The sequence below is a fragment of the Pholcus phalangioides genome, unplaced genomic scaffold (genome assembly GCF_987345545.1).
Source record: "Pholcus phalangioides strain wild (caught in Gottingen) unplaced genomic scaffold, Ppha-v1.0 ptg000029l_1, whole genome shotgun sequence".
In the NCBI taxonomy this organism is placed as follows: Eukaryota; Metazoa; Arthropoda; class Arachnida; order Araneae; family Pholcidae; genus Pholcus; species Pholcus phalangioides.
In genome coordinates, this window is record NW_028301619.1 from 5643998 (window position 1) to 5667446 (window position 23449).

A 23449-nucleotide genomic window follows, 5' to 3' on the forward strand; every position below is an offset into this window, starting at 1 on the left:
CATAATTATTATTTTAATTGTTTGTGTATGCGTGTTTTCCTTTATTTATACAGGCTGAATCAAACAAGACGCGCATCACGGCAGCCAACCAGAGGGCTACTAAGCTTCTCAAGGATTAAGAGTTTAGCTCAGTGGCAGGTCTTTCGCTTCATTTCACTTTTCAATTTCTGTCGTTGGATAATACTGGAAGTGATATTTCTTCAAATAGAGTTGACTTTTATTCAGTTCCTTATAAGTTGATGGGAATACATATAACATTTCTCACAGATTCAAATTACGTTAACCATTATCTTAAAAATATATTACTAATATTTTTTATTCGTTATTTCATGCACAAAATCTTGATCGTGAATATTTATGTAATATAATTCCATTATTTGGATTCAGTTCTACTTAAAATCTTAATTTCTTTTCTTTGTTTAATCAAAAAATTGTGATTCTGCACAAAATTTTGTAACTGTTATACATACTTCAATATTTAATTGATTGATTGATTTTTTTGTCACTCTATAGATAATTTCTATGATTACTCATCTTCATTTACGTTTTTTAAACAAACAGCACACCGGAGAAATAATTTTCCCAAGAATCTAAATGAGATCTTTCGATTCAGTTGATCAGTAGAGTCCCCCAAATAATGCTAAGTTATATGAAGCGGCCTGTCCTCTAACACTAATAACGGATTGTCGTATAGATTTTACTGTAAGAAGTGGCGAGAAGTATTTACTCCTTATTCTTTTTAATTGAATAGTAGGTTTGAAGTGAGATGTGAAGATCAATATATTATACTGTATTTTTCCAGTGTTTATTGTGTACAAAAAAAATGCTTTTTGATTTTCAGAAAATATAAGTGATTTCAGGTATTTATTGATGAACACTGTCTTGAAATATGTGAACAAAATATACTATAAACACAATAAGATTATGTATTTATTGTATTTACTGTGAAGAAAAACATTATCGGAATGTTGTGGCCTCAAGTGCACTCGTTAAACTTACGTGCTTTGTTAAACGAATATATATATTGTATGTTATTCGTGTCCTTAAAATTGTATTTAAAAAACTGGATTTTTGCTCTAAAAAAATGATGTAAGCATCTCATATTCTAAAACACATTAGTGGTTCCACTTCAAATTTTTTCTTTGAATCGTTTCTTATATATATATATATATACACATTGGGTGTTCAATGAATGAATGAATGAATGAACGTTCACATACAAACATCACCCGAGTTATTATACTCCTACGCATATTTGATTGCGTATGAAAGGGACAATCTCATTAGACGCAATGAGACATTTGGACGCACAACTTTCGTCTATGTCTCTACCTTAACGTGAATTTGAATTCCTTTCCATGTACTCTTCGCCGTAAGAAGTTCTGAAGTGTGGGCAAAATATTTTTTGACGTTGTGATTAGTTAGAACTCATCAAATGATCAGATTTAGCTAATCATGTGATACATTCGTTTATTTTTGCTTCGATGCATTTCACGGCAAAGATAAAAGAGAGGGTTTTCGAATTATCGCGTTTGTTGAAATATTCAAAATATGGCAAGAAAGTTTTATTTTACTCTGACGTAAAAGCTGCTGCGTTTTATTAATCGCATTGCGTCTGATGAGAGTTATAACCTGGATAATTATTTTATAAATGTCTCATTGTTTTTTCTATGTTGATTTTTACGTTGTGAGTCCTTCTTATAGCGTAAAAATGCAACACAGTTAATAACGCTGCTGACAGATATTTTCTCCAGTATTTACTTAATAACGCCATCATCAACCGATGTGTCAATTTTTAGATTTCTTACACTCACAGAAATGGAAAAAAAATCGATTTTTTCACTCATTGTGTAAACTAAATTATTCGATAATGTTTTTGCAAGGATGAATTTAATGACAGATGTGATGACCACCTATGAGAAAACCAAGCAAACAATCACTGTTAGTAGTGCCAGCTCATGCATACCTGGTCCCTTTACAGCCTACAATAAAGCTGGATTCTTTACATTCCTGAATATTATCCATTTCTACACAGAGCTAATATATTTTCATGGTTTCATAGAAAAAACATTTTCCATAAAAAAAGAAAGAAAACTCAACCAAAAGTATCAACCGAAACATTTTTTCCTAATAAGAACACTATATTGAATAGATGGTCATCCTAAAAAGAGCCAATTCTTTCTGAAAAGTATAATATACAGATATTTCTGTTTATTTTTTACTCACTTTGTAACATTTTTTTTATATATACCGTGTAATAATGCATGATAAAAGTACAAACGAAATTTTGGTGAAATTTCATTTATACTTATATTTGGAATATATTATATACTAGCATTTAAATTATTGTGAGAAAAAATACTGCAACAAGTTTGAATAATTTTTTTGTGATTTCATCGCTACCTGCTTCATCCAGAGAATACCCTAACAACTGAAATACATGTTAAAAATGCATTTCGGTGTGTGATGTATGTATATATACACACATAATCCTGCTATGAGTGATACTCGAAAATGCACCAATGTTAAAGCATTATTAAATTTTGATTCTTCTGGATATTTACTTGAGGTCATGGTTGGACTCGGGGTTCCTGCGGCCGATCACCATTGAGCCAAATCGTGATAAAATTATTCATTTGGTAACTAAACAAAATAATGAACTCGCAATGACAAGTTTCTATACATCAATGTCTCAAAACCGTGGATTAGTTTAGTTAATCTTCTCTCCGATTTGGCAAATTTAATAAAAAAAAAGCCAGCGGAAACTCTGATTGGATTTCACATTTTTCAAATTTTATTATTTTTTTAAGACAATACCAATACTTAATATTTTTTCTCTCCAACTAAGCGGTTTTATTATGAATATTTTGATGGGCTTTTTAAGTGTGTGTCAATCACAAAACTAAATATTTACTAAATGACATCTTGGTTTAGTACTAACTTTATTTTCTATATGATAAATGACCGGTAATATGCCACTATATAATGTCAAAGTTGCTTTAAGTAATACATAATTACTTAAATATTAAATCCGTTTCACCAATTAGAATTTATCTAACGCACGGACCAATCAGTAAATTAACATAAAATAGGGGCAGGTTCACTTGTTTATTTATTTATTTAATTATTTGGTAATTAAAGGCGGTCCACTCGTGTGGCTCACCTTTAAATATTGCTTCGTAAATATTAAGACGATGAGTGTTTAATAATGTATATAGAAATAATATTTAAAGATACAGTACGTGGTCATTTTTCCTTCTAAATGTTAGGTGTTATTTGAGAATAACAGCTTAATATAAAAAAAAATGTAAAATATATACATACATATATAATATATACTATGTCTTTGAGGACTACATGATGAAATATATATGGAATCGAAAAGTTTTCGGTCTCTGTATGAATGAAACATAAATGAAAGTTTGTACAGAAATAATCTACGCACAGAAGGTATAATCGTAAGTTGTTATAAATGCCTGCGTTCCACTATATGAACTTGACATTATTCCCCGCATCTAATTAGGTAATAATTAAAAGCCGACATTTTTAGAGCTTCATGTTAACAATAACTTTTGCTATTTTGGCCTCAAATAAAATGTTTATAGATATGGGAAATTTAAAAAAAAAGTAATGTATGTGCAGCATCTTATCAGGCAAAAATATTTTTTTAAAGAAATTATAATTTCGAATCATTCAGCAAAAAGCATTAGAGCAGGAAGTGTCATATATGCAAAAAAAATCTATTTTCTTTTGAAATACCTTCAATTTACTGGCTCTTATAAAGAGAATAATATAGGATTGTAAAATTTCATTTCCTACAACTTTCCCGAAATGAATATATTCCGGAAAAAACTCCAAAAAAAATCACATTCTCTTCTACATATATATACTTCCAATTATATTATATACATTCATATAGATCATTAGAAAACTATCGTAGATACATTTTTATAAAAATGAAACTTCACGGCACTTTTTTCCTGCACTATATGCTGGCACAATCCTACATATATTTAAAACAAAGAATATTTAGGTGTTTAGTTCGATGAATTTTCTACCGTATTTCAAAAATACTCTCCCAGTGAATATTGTAATTTTTACAGTTTTGAAGAACTAAAAATCCAATTGAATATCTGGAATAAAAGAGCTGCAGTCTTCCGATTTATGTTTGAGTAACTTTTAATGATGAAATTTTAAGACTGCTTTCATATGGACTTGATCAGCATGAAATGAACTCATTTGTCCCATCATTAACCCGTTAAAATACAATATCTGTAATAAAGAGTTAATATATAGGAGACTATAGGTTTTACTAACCAGTTAATTGTTTTAAAGAAATTCGATCTAATATACATTTAAGCAAATATTTAGTGAGGAAATTTTTTTGACACATAGTGTAGCAAATTACCAAAAATTTCAATCCTCATTTATGAAAATAGTAGAGTGGGTTATTTTTAAAACAAAATGATACCCGACCCTTTTAATGCTATGAATATAATACGGAGCTTATAGAAAATTTGAATTTTAGAGATTTTTTAAAAGCATCTACTAATTTTTGAGTTGAATAAATACTTCATCCTTGCAGATTTTCCGCGTTGAATATGTACATTTGTGTTCTTAACCATGTGCCAGTGTTTCTTATTGTGTATTCGTGTTCTAAAAAATCATTGATGTATTCTTAAATTTTTTGTAAATGCGTTGAATTACCATATATAGAATACGTATCGATGTATTTTCAATACATGTTCATGATATACACGTACTACTACATGGTAACTTGAAACTCGAACCAAAGCATACGTGGCATTTGGGTACTTCCTGCTGTACAATCGTGCTTTGAGATTTATGCTTCGAAATGTGTAAGTGAGAAACGTTTTTTATTTCAAATCGAAATGTGTCTTGGATATTTTTTTCAATTTATGATGTGTGTGTGTGTTTAATTGAAATTTGTCGTGAATTCAAATATATTATTGCCTTGTAAAAGAAGCTGTTCTGAGAACTCGGAATAATTCTCCAACATGATTATATATACCTTATATACACATAAATGAAAAAAAAGCAATACCAGAAGCTCTCTATGCAAACTCTAATTTCCATATCAAGTCAATCCTAACGTCTTCTTCGTGACGATCTTTGCAAATAAGTTTACACAGCCCTCGTTATAAAAGAAAAACAGATAAAAAAAACTATGCACTTGTGATAGCAGTGGAGACGGAAGAGTACGAGGTGAAAAGTGAATGTTATCTAACTTGGTGCTATATGCTATGGCACTTTGAGTAACCAGTCGTCTTCGTGTTTCTTGTTGAGTAACTATTTTGATGTTTTAGTATTAGTGGGCTCAAGTGCCTTGTCAGAGTGTAATTGGACTTTGCCAAAAGCTAGTTATTTACTTATTAACTCAATTGTCAATATTATTTATTTATTGTTTTCTGCATGTAATGGAATCTTATTTCTGTTTTTTCATTGTTATGTTTCGTTAGATTACGCATAAAAATTACGTAGAAATTTATCGATTCGGTTGCTAACACAATCAATAGATAGAATTACTTTGCGTTGTTGATTTTTTTTCCAAATTTCTCAGTTTTATTGCCGTGAAATATATTTGATATAAATGCTTTATATATTTCTTGTTATTCTTTCTTACAGTGAATTTCGTAAAACTGCTTGAGAACATTGGAATTGTCTATCAATATATTTATTGAAAGCTGAATGCATATCGAAACGATAAATGGTTGTAGAAAAAGTTACTTGCCTTATCTATTTATTTTCTAGGACATGTGAAAACTGAAAAAAAATTTAAACAATTTTTTTTTCTCTCCTTGAAATTTCATTCTTTTGTTTGTTTTAATTTCTGTAGCTAACTGAGCTGGATTTCAGTAGCAAAGTTCTGTGTGATGATGCACATTCGAATCTTTTTTGATTCGGATGATGCAAGTACAGGTCTTAAACACGTAAGTGTTTGCCAATTCGTTAATGTCTCCCATGTAAGTGTAAATTTATCGAAGGTTGAAAATCGAAAACAACGAATAGTTCGAAATAAGGCATTACATAACAAGTGTCTCTTGCTTTGCATGGGGCGAGCAGACTGCTCATGAAAGTACAATTAAAGTACAGCCCTAGAGCTCAAAGATAATGTTTTTTGACAGTGAAACACGGTAGAAGCAATGTTGACTTTATCTTTCTTGACTGTTGTAGTGATAATAAATCTGAATGTGATTCGTTTTTCCGTAGATTCCCATTGTACAGACATTTTTTTAATGTACATAGTGTGTGTGATCAGATGACCTCTAATGACACTGCTTTTGTACACAGCTTCAGTATGTCATTAAAATATTCCATTCATGGAAAATCAAAAAGTTTTTTGGGTATCTATTGTTTTTCGAATATCATTCATATTTTTGTTATTTTAAACCAAACTTGATTGATGAGAAGAAACGGCGTCATTTTCAGTCCCATCTTCGCTTAAATACATTTAGAATGCAACAGTGCCACGTCTCGTCCAGACCAAGGTTACCATTACACATCGCCATTGTGACAAATCACGATGAAATGTTTCACTTGGCGACTAAATAAAAGAAATAATTCGCCAAACAATAAGCGTGTTCATTGTCTTCTCTCTAAAGCAGCAAGCAATTTATTTTTCTAATAATTTTTCGACCAATATTTTCTCCGATTTGGCTAATTTTTTTTTTTTTTTTTTGTCTGATAAGCAAAACTGCTGCGATTAATACGAGCAAAGAGCCAGTGGGAACCTTGATTCAGACGATCTTTAATTGCTAATAATTTTCGTGGCCAAGTTCGTATAGTCATGATCATTTTACGACTACTTTAATTCTATCCTATCGTGTGAAAATTTATATATCACATTGTTATTTATCGAAAATTTGATTTTTTTTTTTGGGTTCATAGGTCTTGCTTCAAATTCAAATGAAAAAAAAATATTTTGCGCACTGGTGTACAAGAACTAAGCTTGGTTTGGTTTTTTAGCAGTAGCTTTGCACTGACTATAGCTTCGCCCTTAAATAAATGAAAGTCATACCAAAAATATATATATAGATCTCAATGTACCAAACTGATGAATGAATAAGCCTATCAGCAAAAGCCAAATAAAGTTCGCAGTATAATATTTTTAAGAATAGCTGCAAAACATAACATTCCATGCAACACATATGGAAAACTGGCAATGAAGAGATATTGGTGTTTTAGGGCAGCGGTTCTCAACCTTTTCTGACTCGTGGAGCCCTTTTCAGTGTATAATTTCTATGGCGGAGCCCTTTTTAGTATATTATTTATATGGCGGTACCCTTTAGGCCTCTTTTTTTGTTTGTTTATCAAATTTATTGATTTATTTTATTATCCTCGAGTGGCCACGGAGCCCCTGGGAAGTGCACATGGAGCCCCAAGGGCTCGCGGAGCACAGGTTGAGAACCACTGTTTTAGGGAAAGGAAAATTCATGTCTGCCCTCACGGGGACACGAATCCCGATCTCTCGTTTGCTGGTAGTGCTCTACCAGCTAAGATTTAAGACCGAATTCGCCCCTCCCCCGCACCTAGCGTGCGTATATGTTTAGATTTTTTTTCAAACTGAGCACAACTTAGGGCTATCGCCTTGGGCAATTTACTACCTAGTGAGTTGTCCCGGAGATGTAAGTGTGTGTGCCTAACAGTCTGAGTGCATATCTAGTGTTGTGTCTGATTGAATGGCTCGTGCAATGGACGGCGGCAACATTCTGCTAATAGCTCGCAAATGACATGCATGCACATGCACGTCGCCATCTAATGGCCCTGATGTCATTTGCGATCTATTAGCAGAATGTTGCCGCCGTCCATTGCACGAGCCATTCAGCATATATGTACGCTCCGGGGGGGGGGGGCGAATTCTATCTGTTTGCATAGCTTAGCTGGTAGAGCACTCGTCCGGCAAACGAGAAACCGGGCTTTGTGTCCCCATGAGGGCAGAGATAAATTTTCCTTCCCTGAAACACCGATATCTCTTCATTGAGCCAGTTTTTCGTGTCTGTTGTAGTAACGGGGAGTGACGTCTTTCTGCACATTACATTACATCAGCGGTTCTCAACCTTTTTTGACTCGCGGATCCCTTTTAAGTGAAAAAATTCTATGGCGGAGCTCCGTAGGCCAATTTTTTTAATTATTCATCAATGTTACTGATTTAATTTTACTCTATTTAAAAATATTTATAATTATTATTTTTTAATTTTACTGGTTTTTTTTATTTTCCTCGAACGGCCGCGGAGCCCCTGAAGAGTGCACAAGGAGCCCCAAGGGCTCCGCGGAGCACCGGTTGAGAACCACTGCATTACATGTTGCAGAAGCATCTTTTAAAAATGTGCAATACAAAAAAAATATATTTTTCAGTAGAGAAAATTGTGTATTTTTATATATATATCCGTTTTATAAGCGACATACATTTTCTACTGGGTGTGGGTATCTCAGGCTTAGATCCAGAAGGGGATGAACGCCCCTTCCAAAAGCCGAATGATATGAAAAAGATGGCTTATTCCATGAAGTTCGGAACGATTCAATGGACCTAAATAATAAGTCTCCTCTCCTGACATATTGTCCTCAATCCGCACCTGGGTGTACTCCAAAACATTTTTGTTATTATCGAACCCACATGGAAGAATCAGCATGACCATTCAGTATGAATAGTACGATGCTTCTCGCTGCACGAAAACAGCTTCTCTTCCATGCTGATCTCTTTCAATGATGCTTCCAGCGATGGAACATCCCCACTTCTTGCCAGATCTACTGATGGCAAGAACCACTCATCAGAATGTACTTTCATTAGAGAACATCATGTTACCTCGTATTTCGTAACCCAATTTTCGTTACCCTTAATCTATTGTAATCGCTGTCCCCGAGAGTGGTCTTTCACAGGATACAACGTCATTCAGCGAAAAGCCAATCTTCGTGTACACGTATAAGTAATTATAAGATTTATAATAAGATCCATCCCGTGCTAGAACCCTGTTAGTTCTCCCAGCTGGGTGGCATGGGATCCGCACCGAATTTTTCCGTGCCATTGTAATATGAGAGTTGATAAAATTAAAATGTCGGAAGATGATGTCACTCTCTGCTATTATAACGAAGGATTCGACAGCTGGCTGATGCAAAGATAAATCTAGGAAAGAAAATTCAACTGCCCTTGTGAGAATCGAACCCATGTCCTATCACTTGCAAGGTGAGCGCACTAGACTACAAAGGCAATCAATCCTCTCTCCTTAGAACTCGTGTCGTGTGCGCTGAACCAACACCTTCTATAACAGAAAACCTCTACGCGAAGCTTTGACGTCACTGAAGTCGTCCATTTCATCTGTAGCCATTGGATATAGCAAGTCGACGTATGCGAAATCTATCTGTTTTGCAGTATATTCAATGACTATAGGTGAAATGGACAATTTCAGTGACGTCACGAGCTTCGAGCGGAGGCTTTCTGCTATAAACGGTGTTGGCTGAACGGGGTCGTACATGGACAGCCAGACCTAACTCAGGCGGCCAAAGCTCACATTACTGAAGAGTGATATTATCTTCGGATAAGTTGCCATCTGGTGGCAATGTCAATAATGTGAGGTTTGGCGTGAGTTCGGTCTGGCTGTCCATGTATGGCCCGCGTATTTCGCAAATGCACCGCTATTCGCGATTTTTTTCGTGATTTTCTCCACACAGCCCATCATGTTGCTTCAACCTCTACGATAATTCGCGTAATTCTATGATATTTTCATTTTCGTATCTGATCGCCGAACAGCGGTGTAAAACAAGGTAGATATTTCCACCGCTGTTCCGCGAGACATTTCAAATGGGTAATCGCGCTATTTTCAATGCCATGTATAAACGATATAATTTTTTAAACCAACAAATTTAAACACTAAGAGCACAAACTGAAATATTGAAACAGCTAAAGGCGGATCACACGATTTAAAATGTCTGAAAATGCGGTAGAAAATCTTTGCAAATTTTGTAAAAAATTTCTCCAATTTGTCAACGCATTTTTTGATAGCAAATCGACTAAAAATAAACAGATAAATTATAGTATAAAAAATATATCGTGCATGTTAATAATCGTAAACAGATATAAATATTTAAACATTTATTGAAATATCAGAACTTCGAAAGAGAAAAGATACTAAAAGGAATAACATTTTTTTGAACATTATTATTGGTCTTAATAATTTTCTCCACATATTTTTGTTATAATATTTAATTCATTTATTATATACTAAAATTTTAAAAGTTGGCAAAATATATTGTAATTTATTGTATCAGCAAAGAAAAATAAAAAGATTTAAATCATTTTCGGAAGAGGAGTGACAAAAAAAGATTAAATGAACGAGCTGAATTCGAACCTTTGTAAAAGTTCAGAGCCCCTTGCCACTAACACCATTTAAGTTATTGGGTATGGGCCTAAGACTGTTAACTTCCTGAAACATATAATTTTTTGTACAGCCCACTTGGGCGTAAAAATTTTGCCGCTTCCGAAATGTATAACTACCTTCATCACTCGCTACCATTAAACGCGGAATTTCCATTTTTCCCTTAGGCCGGTATTACACTATACAAGTTTTATAAAAGTGCTTGTCCAAATTTTAAAATTTTAGTATATAATAAATGAATTAAATATTATAACAAAAATATGTGGAAGAAATTATTAAGACCAATAATAATGTTCAAAAAAATGTTATCAAGCTTATCCAACCGATCAGTTTATTGGTTGTATTTTTCAAGTTTTATCAAAGCACTTTTACAAAACTTTTACAGTATAATACCGGCCTTACTCGAATTAAAGTAAACAATGGTTGTATGGCATACAGCATGTTAATCGAAGTTAATAACGAAGCCGTGTGATCGAAAGCACAACAGATCGTATGACATTAAGAAAGTGGGAATTATGGTAAACCGAGAAGTGACGTGATTGACTAAATAGGGCTCTTCACTGAAAGAAATCGTGAAATCGCGGAATAGCTGGTAGCGCGATTATCCAGTTATCCAGAACCTCCTAGAGATAGAAGGCCTCCACACGGGTTGCCAAGTTTATCTGTTACGTAATTAAAACTATTTAGCAAGTTTGCCACATTTTGAACCACAGCATCCTATTTCGTTTCTTATTTTGGCGTAGAATCTTCCTGGTTGGCTCACAAATACCGCATAGTGATTGGATATGGGGCATGGAAATCGCCAATTCTGAGCCCGATCATTTCTTTTCCGCACAACGATGATACTGGCACGAGAAGGTTATTTTTTCCCCTGAATATTGTGATGGAAAATGGACTACTTGCTGACGTCACGAGCAGCGCGTGCGGAGGCCTTCTATCTCTAGGACGTGCTAGATTATCCCCATTCGCAAAAATTCCCGCAACGCACAAGAAGTCATCACGAGTGCTTTTTTTCCGCGCAGAACCGATTTCCCTTGATAGAAAAAAAAAAACTCTAGTCCATGAAGTGGTGCACTATTTTTTGCGTCCGCCATTGTAGCAAGTCCAGACGACGTGAAAAATCTCGTACATAACATGACACTCGTGTGGAATCTGCCTTAAAATTATTATGAATTCCATAAAAAGTTTGTTATTGTATTTCAAACTATAAAATTATATATTATCTATATGCATGGTTGCAGTGAAGATGGTACGATGGTAGTCATACGTTACGAAGAAGAACCCCAACAGAAGATTCGAATAAGCTTCGTTGAAAAAATAGAATAATTTCATCGAAATTTTGAGACTACAAAAAATAAGAATTGAAAAGAGAGAGTACGGGGGTCTCATTCACCTTACCCAAGATATTAGTAGGGATTAGAAAATGTTGTCTTTCACTAATTTTTAGTACCCTTAGGGTGATCGTATTTTGTCGAGACAAATCCGAAACAACAGGATGGTCAACACGGGAAAATTTTTGGAGGTTTCTTATATAGACACCAAAATAATTACCAGTTACCGAGAGAGACGATGATGTTACTCTCCGCTATTGATACCAGGGCCACCGTACCCATTGAAGACGGCTTTGATTCTTAGCATGAAAAAACTACTGAATGGAACTACTCCCACCACATTCATTGGCTAACGAAAAAACTAAAATGTCGAGTGTGTGTGTGTGGGCGGGGGGGGGGAATTTTCAACGGGATGGATAGGATGGACCATGAACTTTTAGTACACCGCCAATCACCTGCTTTTACAAGGGGACACCAGTATCGATTGGTAAGGGACAATGCGAGGTTATGGTGTCGCAGGAAATATTTCTCTCTGATAGGGTTGTTAATAAATGGAATAGCTTACCCCCGGAGGTAGTAAATTGTAATACAATTGACACGTTTAAAAAGAAATACGATAAACATGTTGGCACCAGGACCAGATGATATCTATCCCAGGGTCCTCAGAGAATGTGCTAATGAATTGTTGGGCAGATATGCAGGAGTAGTGTTGCTGAGGGTATCGTCCCAAGGGATTGGAAACTTGCTAATGTTGTTCCGATATTTAAGAAGGGTTGTAGAGAATAATTGTGTCCAATTATCGTCCAGTGAGTTTGACGAGCTCCCTCTCGAAAATTTTGGAAATTATTATCAAAAGGCAGTTTGTGAAGTGGATAGACGAGAATAATGTATTGTCGGATAATCAGCATGGGTTCAGGAAGGGGAAGTCATGTGTAACTAACCTCCTTTGCTTCTATGATCACGTGACTAAGGCCTTGGGTAAGAACAAAAATGTAGATGTTGTTTACCTAGATTTCCAGAAGGCATTCGATCGGGTCCAACATGGTAAACTCTTGAAGCGTTTACACGAGATTGAAATTGGGGGCAACTTGCTGAATTGGATAGAATCGTGGTTAAGAGATGGGGCGCAACGAGTTATGGTGAACGGGGAATTCTCTGGTTGGACAGGCGTCACAAGTGGAGTTCCTCAAGGAAGTGTCCTTGGCCCCATACTTTTTTCACTTTTTATCGATAAACTCGATCAGGGTATGGATGGGATAACTAGCAAATTCGCAGATGATGTGAAGCTAATGGGGGTAAACGGGAATCAAAGCGATAGGGAGTTGCTCCAGACCAACTTAAACAGGATTGCAGCATGGGCAAATGAATGGAGCATGACGTTTATCGTTGTTAAGTGCATGGTCGCTCATTTTGGTTCGAACAACCCACGGTTCCCTTACGAGTTGAATGGTGTCACTATCCCGGATGCAACTAGGGTCACCGATTCGCGAATTCTCATTGACGAGCGGCTTAGGTTTTCTGAACATTGTTCAGCGGTGGTCAAAAAAACGAATAGAATGCTTGATCTCATTTTCAAAAAAGTCTCTTCGCGTTCTCCGCGAATAATGTAAGGATGATGTCACTCTCCACTACCATATGAACGTTTTAACAACTGGCTGTTACGAAGATATATTTTGGAAAGAGAGAAAAAGTGGTCTAGGGTGTTCACCCGGAAAGTGAAAGGACGTGGGTTCGATTCCCCGCAGGGGCAGTTAAATTTTCTCTCTTTCCAAAATATATCTTCGCAACAGCCAGTTGTTAAAACCTTCGTAAGAATAATGTATAGTCGGAAAATCAGCATGGGTTCAGGAATGGGAAATCGTGTGTGACTAACCTCCTTTGCTTCTATGATCACGTGACTAAGGCTTTGGGTAAGATAAAAAATGTAGATGTTGTTTACCTTGATTTCCAGAAGGCATTCCATCGGGTCAAACTATATCGGGTCCCATTCTCGTGTAAACGCTTGAAGCGTTTACACGAGAATGTGTGTGTGTGTGTGTGTTTCCCCCAATCCCATTCTCGTGTTCTCTCTCTCTCTCTCTCTCACGCACACACAATCAGGAATCAAAGCGATAGGGAGTTGCTGCAGACCAACTTAAACAGGATTGCAGCATGGTCAAATGAATGAAGCATGACGTTTAGTGTTGATAAGTGCATGGTCGCTCATTTTTTAAACATATGACAACCATATTTTTATGGGCATCTTTTTATCAGCCACCTCGTTGGGCATTTTGCCTGTTGTGGTGTTGTATTTGTATTTGTATTTGTATTTGTATTTTGGTTCGAACAACCCATGGTTCTCTTATGAGTTGAATGGTGTCACAATACCGGATGCAACTAGGGCATAGGCGGCAATTGACTTGGAAGTCTGGGGGGGGGCAAGGTCATTATTGCTGGGGGGCACGATGATGATGTCAGCTCATATATACATTAGATCAGTCGACTCCACCTTTGACGCTGGGGGGGGCACTGCCCCCCCCCCACGCTCCCCCGCGTCTCTGTGCATGAACTAGGGTCACCTATTTGGGAATTCACATTGACGAGCGGCTTAGGTTTTCTGAACATTGTTCAGCGGTGGTCAAAAAAGTGAATTGAATACTCTGTTTCATTTTCAAAAAGGTCTGTTCACGTTCTCCTAAAGTCATTCTTCCGCTTTTTCGAGGCTTAGTTCGTCCTGGACTGGAGTATGCTGTAAGGTTTTGGAGACCATACCTGCACAGGGACATAGACTTGGTTCAAGGGGGGTGCAGAGAAGAGCTACGCGTGTCCTTATTGGCACACAGGGCTTGAGTTATGAAGAGAGACTTCATTTTTTGAATATGTTTACATTGGACGAACGCAGGTGTCGAGGAGATATGATCGAAGTGTTCAAAATTTTCAATGGGATGGATAGGATGGACCACGAACTTTTAGTACACCGCCAATCGACTGCTTTTACAAGGGGACACCGGTATCGATTGGTGAGGGACAATGCAAGGTTATGGTGTCGCAGGGAATTTTTCTCTAATAGGGTTGTTAATAAATGGAATAGCTTACCCCCGGAAGTAGTAAATTGTAACACAATTGGCACGTTCAAAAAGAAATACGATAAACATGTTGGGGTAAATCGAGAAGCTATCCATACTTAGAATAAGACAACCATAAGTATTCTTATGGGCATTGTATAATATTTTATCACGTGTATATATTGTTTATAATTTTTATTAATTGCATTTTAAATTGAGTTGCGGTATTTTTGAAATATATGACATCCATATTTGTTATGGGCATCTTCTTCTTAGCCACCTCGTTGGACATTTTGCCTGTTGTGGCGTTGTATTTGTATTTCACAACTGGAAAATGTATCAGAAATAACAGGTACTTAATGACTATGGTTCACAAAAAATAAGGTGCCTCTGAGTAATATCGGCCATGCGAGGATTCCGTGGTTGCTTTTGAAGCCAGTTTATGAAATCCTAGCGAGCAATCGACGGGAGAAAATATCTTTTAATGTTTTTAAAATATTTTGAAAAAAAAATCTAAGATCTGTTTTTTTTGGAAAATATGAAAGAAAAATACAAAAAAAAAGTGGGAGGGGGGAAGACTTTTTCAATGTCAGTGCTGAAAAATATTCAAACCATGCTTCTGCCTTAGATTATTTTACTTCTGGAATATAGAATTTCATATTTAAATGGGTTTTTTTTCTCATTTTATAGATTCAAATATTCTCAATATCGAGTAATACATACTTGTAGGGACCGGGGGGGGGCATCAAAACCATTCAAGTGCTTAGGGCCATTAAACGTCTTAATCCGGCCCTGACTGATGCAAAGTACGGATGACTGTATACCGTGGAAATTTATTATGGACGGAAAATTCAACAAGCCTCTGCGTTAACCGAATTATAGTAATTGATCACAACGCACCTATGCTTTCTTCTTTGCGAAAGGCAGTTAATTCCAAAATTCTTTGCGTCATATCCATATCATTTGTACTTGGTATTATAACCACTAGAGAAAGATCCAGGCCGACTTATCATCCGCCATTACTGCGAACTGTGACGTCAGTATTACACTATAACCCATAGCTGCCCTTAGAACCCCTTTATACCCTTTATTGTATATGAAGGCGTCTTAGCTGCCCTATGCCTTTTTTTCTGACGATCAGACGTCACTTTGACGTCATGTTGAACAGAAAACTAGCTTTCTCACCCTCAATGAGCCCTCTAAGGGTTTCAACCAAAGCTGCATTAAGAGGGGACTTTCAAGCGGCTTTGGTTTCAAGACGCCTTACTTTGTATCAATAGCGGAGAGTGGTATCATCTCTCTCTATGTCGCCATCTAATAGCACAATTTTTGTTAAAAGCGATTAGTTGACTTGAGGTACAATCCCATTAGGCGTCTATACATGTATATATATGCTAAGAAAGAAAAATATATCAGTATTTCTGTTTCATAGTGGACTTATCACACGGATCGCAACGGGACGGTGATTCGATTCCCCGTAGAATCATGCAGAATTTTTCTTTCAAAATTCATCTCTGAATCGCATACTATGCTTGTGCTTTCTAATTGACAGCTGTTGCAAAAACTACCAAAAATTTAGCAACCTTCATCAAGAGGTTTTCACTAAACGCGGAAATGAGGATTAAACTTCATTTAGCCCTTTTTTCTGATCGATTTTTAACAGATGCGCGTTTACCAGTTGGCAAATTCGAGTAATTTAAGTTAAGTCAAGAGCATCACATTACAATATAGTTTTCCAAACATTTTGCTCCATCACCCCCTTCTTCCGAAATTTCCTTCATCTTATCGGCCCCCAAACTTAACCAAACCCATAGGATCATATGTTATACCCGAAACTTCTATCGCCCTCTTTGGGAAACACCGCATTAGAACGAGGGAACGGTGACGATATTTGAATAGCACACAAGCGGTGAAAGCCCAGAACATAATTTTCATCATTCTCATGATCTTCCCAGCGAATAATTCTTATGATTCTATAATGCCCATTCCAAAACAAAATTTTCGTGATTCCCGTGGTCCTAGAACAATATTCATCATTCTCGTGGTATTCGCTGAACATAATTCTCACAATTCCTGTGATCTTCCCAGTGTAAGCTTCCAGTAAAGCCTTCCTAAGAGCATCCTCAGAGTGGTTTTTCTGAGGCCTCCCTTCCTGTAGACATGTTTTATTTCATAAATTTTAACCAAATCTAATTTTCATGAGGCGCTCTCTGCACTCGAGATCCATGCGTTAAAACGGCTCTCATAGTGCTTTTTGATTATACTCGGCAGCAAGTAATTAAACAGGATCTAATTTCCACATGGGCAACATGAACATGGCCCCATGTTTTAAGGGGGCCCTCAAATTTATAATACTGTATATATTTTACTCCAATTTTTATAAGTTCCATTTGGTAAATTTTTTTTTTTCAAAAATAAGAAATTTTCTCTAAATCACATCATACTATTTTCAAAGTCTCCATTATTAGCAAACACTATTAAATATCAATTTTAATATTATACCAATCAATAATAGACTTTACGCAGCATGTGTAATGCACCTATTGCAATATTAACTCCACGATAAAAATTTGTTTCAATGCGTCAGTCTTTTTTTTTTTTTGTTTGCTTTCTCAATATTGCATTCTTTTGACCGTAAAATTATTAATGAATAATAAGGTCGATGACAAGAAAGATAGCATGTTTGATCAACACGAAATCCTCAAATCTTCATGAATATTCTGTATGTTTGCAATCAGGACAGTAGAGTGCCTTCTCGGGGCCTTGGGCAGACTTTTCCATGGAGCCAGTCTTGAAAGGGTAATTATTATGCAAAACAAATGTAAACTTTTGTGGGGTACCCCATTCGTCTCTGGGCCCAGGGGCAGTGGCCCCGTTTGCCCCAGCCTAGTTACGGTCTTGTTTGCAATGAAAATTTTATGTATTTGATCTTGCAAACACTTTTTCAGACGAACTGCAACGATTTTCATTATTGGTTCAGGTTGATGACACAAATGTTAAATAATACTAGAAGTTTAGAAGAGACGTTTTCAAATGTTGAGACAGCATCAGAGGCGGATTTAACGGTGGGTGCACCGGGCGCGCTCGGGGCCCCGACTTCTAAAGGGCCCCGAAAAACCAAAACTCCAACTTTTTTCAAATTTGAGGGGCCCAATATTTTCTTTTGCGCCCGGGGCCTCGGCCGACTTTAGTCCGCCACTGGACAGCATTGAATCATCATGGACAACATCACCAATATCAACCTGGGTTTTGGCATGCTGACTGGATTCCGCAGTGCGTGTGTTGGCAAAAGCGAAGAACAATCTTTACAGTTGTGATCACGACAAACCGCAAAATTTTTGCTCGTAATGCAAATCATCGATTGTTAATCAAGTTAAAATTGGTTTCAAAAATTTTGCTCGCATAATCGCTCGTTAACCGAGATACTCTTTAACCGAAGTTCCCCTGCAGGGCCAGAACTAAAGGGGTGCAACTGCCCAGGGCGGAAAAATTAAGGGAGCGTCAGTTTTAGGTGGGAACAAAGAACACCCTATAGGCGGAACTAGACTTGGAAGTCTGGGGGTGGGGCACGGTCATTATTTTTGGGGGGCACGATGATGATGTCAATTCATATATACATGTATACATTAGATCAGTCGACCCCACCTTTGACGTTGGGGGCCCCCACGCCCCCCCCCGTATCTCCACCCATGGAACACCCTTAAAAAATTATCGAATATTCACTGAGCTATAAGTAAAGCTAAAAATTTACTTAAGTAAAGCTAAAAATTTACTTAAGAAAAGCTAAAAATTTACTTATAGCTCAATGCGAATATTAAAGTTGTCAGAGCGGCAAAATTAGGGTGTCCATACGTCCCGTATTTCCCGGGACAGTCCCGGTATTTGCTGTATTTTTGGTCGTCCCGACTTTTTGGCAAAAGTGTCCCGGTTTTTCCCGTATTTTACACGAAGTCTACTTGAATTTTTATTCTTTATTGAAGTCAAAGATTAAAATTATTTTTCAACTCATAAATTATATTGTGATGATTACGACTATAAATGAGAATATTAATCTCCCACATTTGTCTTGGAGAACGTTTTGTTTTTCGTGGAATTCATTTTAATCCACTGCAATTTGCAGTAATGCTTCCTTTCCCTCCATTGTGATTTTTCCGTGATTTTAACAATATTTGACAACCGTGTTCGGATTTGGCATCATTTTTGGCTATAATTGGCGATGTCCCGTATTTTCCCGTATTTGGAATCGCAATTTCCCGTATTTCTCTCGAGGAAATATGGTCACCCTAAACAAAATCATGTTTGCCCCGGCCGGCAAAAATTCTAGTTACGTCCTTGTTCCAGTATATTTCGAATTTCACTCGCATTTTCTGATTTTTGTGGCTGCTAGGAGCTCGTGTATCGGCAAATTTATTTTATGACCACCCTGTTATTTTCATCGAAACGACAGAAAATTAAAAAAAATTACATCCCGGGCTCTGTATGGTTACGGTATGTATTCTAATCTTCATCGTCACCGATCGGTCTGCCATCTCTTTCAGGACACGTCATAACTAGCGACATCTATAGAGCTTTTCGAGCGTTGCTGCCTAAGCGGACGTCCATAACAATGTGAAAATTGTTTCGAGAGAGAGAGAAGAAAACATCAACAAAGTCAACAAAACCCAACCACCGGGCCGCGTTAAAATACGTGTGCCGTGGGCAGTTTTTCGCTCAATATTTCAGTTACTTCTATTTTAATTTCTTGCCATTTTCTTTTCTAATTTATTTGCTTTCGATACCTTAAATTATTATGCATTTGACCGAAAAGTGAGTAATAACGATAAAAACTCGCTATACACAATTTTGCCTGTCAAGTAAATGTGTTTTAAGTATCTTGTGGGCAAATTATGTTTGATTGTTACATTTTTTCATGCAATTTATATCAATGAATCACTAAATATGTCTATATGTTGATTGTATGATCCTATGAAACTATATGCTATAAATTTGTTTTGATGTGATTTTCATATTTTTAATCCAGCAGCTGATGTCATACAAAGTTATTAGCCGAAATGAAGGTGATCATGATGAGAAGAGGAAAAATAATAAAAATATGCATTTTTCTAATTACTCTAATACTCATAATGGCCTTTTTTATGCCAAAACCAAAAGGAAGAGAAGCAAGTAAGAAAGCTGAATTAGCTTCTAAAGTAAGTGTTCTAATTGTTTAATTATAACTTTACTTGTTAATGTTTATTATTATTTTAAAGTGTGTATATATTCACCAATTCAAAATTGATCAATATATATTGAATATTTTATTTATCTTTCCTTGTAATCTTAACCAGTCATTCGGGGCATACTGTCATGAGAAGTATGAAAGTCACCAACTTTCAGTAGACTCTCGATAATCCAGCCATTGTGCTAGTCCGGTCCGTCCAGTAACCCGCCATTTTTAGGCAGGTTTTCTGGCTGTGTGCAGAAGTTTGTATTAATGAGACTTTTTCAATAAACTTCTAGTTATACAGCACACCTGTCTGATATGTGCTGGATTAGCGAGATTCAACTGTATGCAGGAAATATACATTTCCTAATTTATTTTGACATTATGGGTGCTATCTTCAGAGGAAAATTATAACTACTATCATGCTGATCAAGGGTCCCACTTGGGTTGATTACCAAATCTTAACTTCCAGTTTCTTATCAGAAAAATATGTATGTTCATGCCAAACTGAGGAGTCTTTGACCACTACATTTGCCATCGACAGACGTATTTTTTTGCTGAGCAACTGGGAGTTGGTATTTAGTAATCAACCCAAGTAGTATTCCATGTGTGTTAAAATGCATTAGGAATTTTTATTGATTCCATGTATTTGCTTTTTTGTTAGTGACTTTAGTATTATTGAGCAAAGGTTCATTTACTCGCCCATATAAAACATACTCAGAGGGCTGATAAACTGATATGTTCCACAAACATTGAACATTTGAATGGCCACTATACCAGTGTAGTTCCCCAAAGTTTTTATTCCATCATCCTTATTCTCCCTTCATAAATTTTTTTTTTTTCTCATCGCCTCCCAACTTAAGCCAACCCATAGGATCCTATGTAAAATCCAAAGCTTCTATCCTGCTCCCAAAACTCTTCCATCACCCACTTTGAGAAACACTGCTGAATAGTTTCCATTTTTATTTTTTTTATGATCTGAAAGCATTGCAGTAAGAGGGATTGAAATATATGCTGTGAAATAGTGATTGTTTTGGATGTTTTTCTCTAATAAAAACAAGTATCATTGGTGATATGAAGAAAAGAGAAGTTAGGTAGAGTCTATGAAAAGAAAAAATTGCTTTCTCACCTGCTAATTTTTAGCATTCTTCAAATGCAGGTTTTTTTCTTTTTTCTCCAGGAATTTAAAGGGTGATGACAAGTTCCTCACCTATCCAGCTTTTAATTTCTTGTCAGAAAAATGTTATTTCTAAAGCTGATTGTACAACTTATTTGCAAGGAAAAAAAGTGGAAATAGTTTATTATACAGAATCAGAACGATTTTAGCTACAAGGTAAGAACTGTTTTATCCAGAGCACTAATAATTTTAGAGTCTGTAAAACATGGCACATAAAATCCTAATAGCAGGAACATATTTTTTTTGTTTAATTAAACTCATGAATCAGTTAACTTATATTACCCAGATAAAAATCTACAAAATTTAAAAGAAAAGTATATGAAAGTCAGTTTTATTCGTAAATGTGAGAGTAATAAATTAAAAGTTTATTAATTTGTATTTCAAATATAACGTGTTTCTAAAAATGGTTGCTCTAATCAACAAACTTGCAAATAAAATACCAGATTAAAAATTACTGAGATCATGCATTTAATGCACGAGTGCTCATGGCACTTAAGAATATGTAACACAGTGCTATGCAGCACAGTAATATGTAACACAGTGCTATGCAACACAGTGATATGTAACACAGTGCCATGCAGCACAGTAATATGTAGGGTGGATCAGGTGACCCCAATAATAATTTGGAAATCAGGATCTTTGACATAAAGCTCTAGCAGAGCACCCACAGGTATAAAACACTCCCAATTTCATTTTGTACATAACATTTTTCCAAAAAAAACAGTAAACCAAATGTGATAAAAACCGTCGTATGGAAATGCAGATACAAAATAGTAAGGAAAACTAAAACTATAACCCCCCCCCCCCCATAAGCTTCAAAATACTTGCTTGAAATCTCTTCCATTCTGTCTCGGGTGAATTAAAAAAATGAAGTGTACAATAGAATTTTTTAGAAATGAACAGCTTTAAAATATTTCTGTAAAAATGAGCAATGACTTGAAAAAATAAAATGGCTGAATTGGATAAATTAGTGTCTATAAGTATAAATCATGGAAATTGTGTGTATGTGAAAACAAAATGGAATCATTCATAGGATAATGATAATAAATAAGGGTGATACAATAATAAATAAGAGTAATAATAAATTAAAACAGTGTTCATATAAAAAAATTTATTTTAATAACTAAACAACCTCTTGAAATGTGAATAACTTATCTGATGTCTACACATTATTTGGATGCATATAATAAAACCTGGCAGTCATAATTAATATAAATAACAGAAATTCATAAATTAAAAAATTGTTTAAGGTTTTGAAGTCAAGTAATTTATTGTTATAGAAATTCATGTTGGAACTTATCACAAAAAGTGAAAAGATATTCAGTACTTTAACTCTAGAATACTAACTAAAATAAAAATTGTATATATATGAACTGCCTATATGTCTATGTTTCTGAGATGTAGAGCTAGTATTATAGAGTTAAAGATGTATTCTTCAACCATTTTTACACCTGCAGACCATAGTAAAAATAACTGAACAATTTGCACATTTGGTGGAAATGGGATAGATAATTCCTAAACTATAATAACTGTGCTGGTGGCTAAGGCAAATAAAAAAAAGAAACACAGATGGTATATCATTGGTTTTCACAGTAAAAATCAATGTTTTAATCTGCCTTGTTGTATGAAGCTTACCTGCTCATTTCATACCAGGGTTGTATTGGTCCTAACAAGGGGCGTTTTAAACTGTTTTTAAAGCCAGCCTGGTCGATATTAGTTTTGGCCTGTTTCAACCGCTTAAAGTGAACAAAACTCAAACTTAAAATTTTCTCCCATTAATTCTTAAAAATTAATTACATGATACTGCCTTCATAACTCAAATTAATGACTGAAAAATAAAATATCAATATTTAAATGTTTATTAGTTAATTATATTTGAGTAAAGATTTGCTGTCAACTCGAATGAAATTGAATTCAAGCCATAAAATAAAAACACATCCAAAATCAAAGAACTATCAATACAAATCAAGGTTGGTAAGGTTTTGGTCATTATAGTAAAAACCAAAGTTCAAGCATGTTTTTACCATATTGTCCAAACCTTTACCTCATTACCTTACATGAAAATATGATATGAAGTTAAAGTATTTATTTATAAGCAGATAAAAAAACGTGAAATTTAAAAAAGAAAAAGGTCAATTAAAAGTTATATGATTGATATATCAATTTATTATAGATTTTCTACTTTATCCACCAGTTGACAAAATGGCAAAAAACAAATGACACTTTTATATAGGCAGATTTCAGATTTAGACAGTTGACTGCTTGTGGTTCTCTAATAGTATATTAGTATAACATAAAAAATA

The 23449-nt window shown here is 35.4% G+C and overlaps 2 protein-coding genes across 6 annotated transcripts in view; both read left to right on the forward strand.

Moving 5' to 3' along the window:
* The window catches only part of LOC149067613 (synaptosomal-associated protein 25-like), a 41572-nt gene extending 39494 nt beyond the window's left edge, over positions 1–2078 (forward strand). Inside the window, exon 8 of the mRNA XM_089252454.1 lies at positions 54–2078. Coding sequence (XP_089108580.1) covers positions 54–119 — 66 coding nt within the window. The 3' untranslated portion in view covers positions 120–2078. The remainder of the gene's footprint in view (positions 1–53) is intronic.
* A 17272-nt stretch (positions 2079–19350) lies between these two features.
* Positions 19351–23449, forward strand: part of Pgant7 (N-acetylgalactosaminyltransferase 7) — a 213278-nt gene continuing 209179 nt past the window's right edge. For 3 of the 5 annotated variants that reach the window (XM_089252486.1, XM_089252485.1, XM_089252483.1), the window contains exons 1-2: positions 19372–19572; positions 19787–19955. In XM_089252486.1, the coding sequence (XP_089108612.1) occupies positions 19818–19955 (138 nt within the window). In that variant the 5' untranslated portion in view covers positions 19372–19572; positions 19787–19817. Of the gene's footprint in view, positions 19573–19786; positions 19956–21149; positions 21303–23449 lie in introns of all 5 variants that reach the window. The other 2 variants (XM_089252487.1, XM_089252484.1) reach the window with 2 other exon arrangements.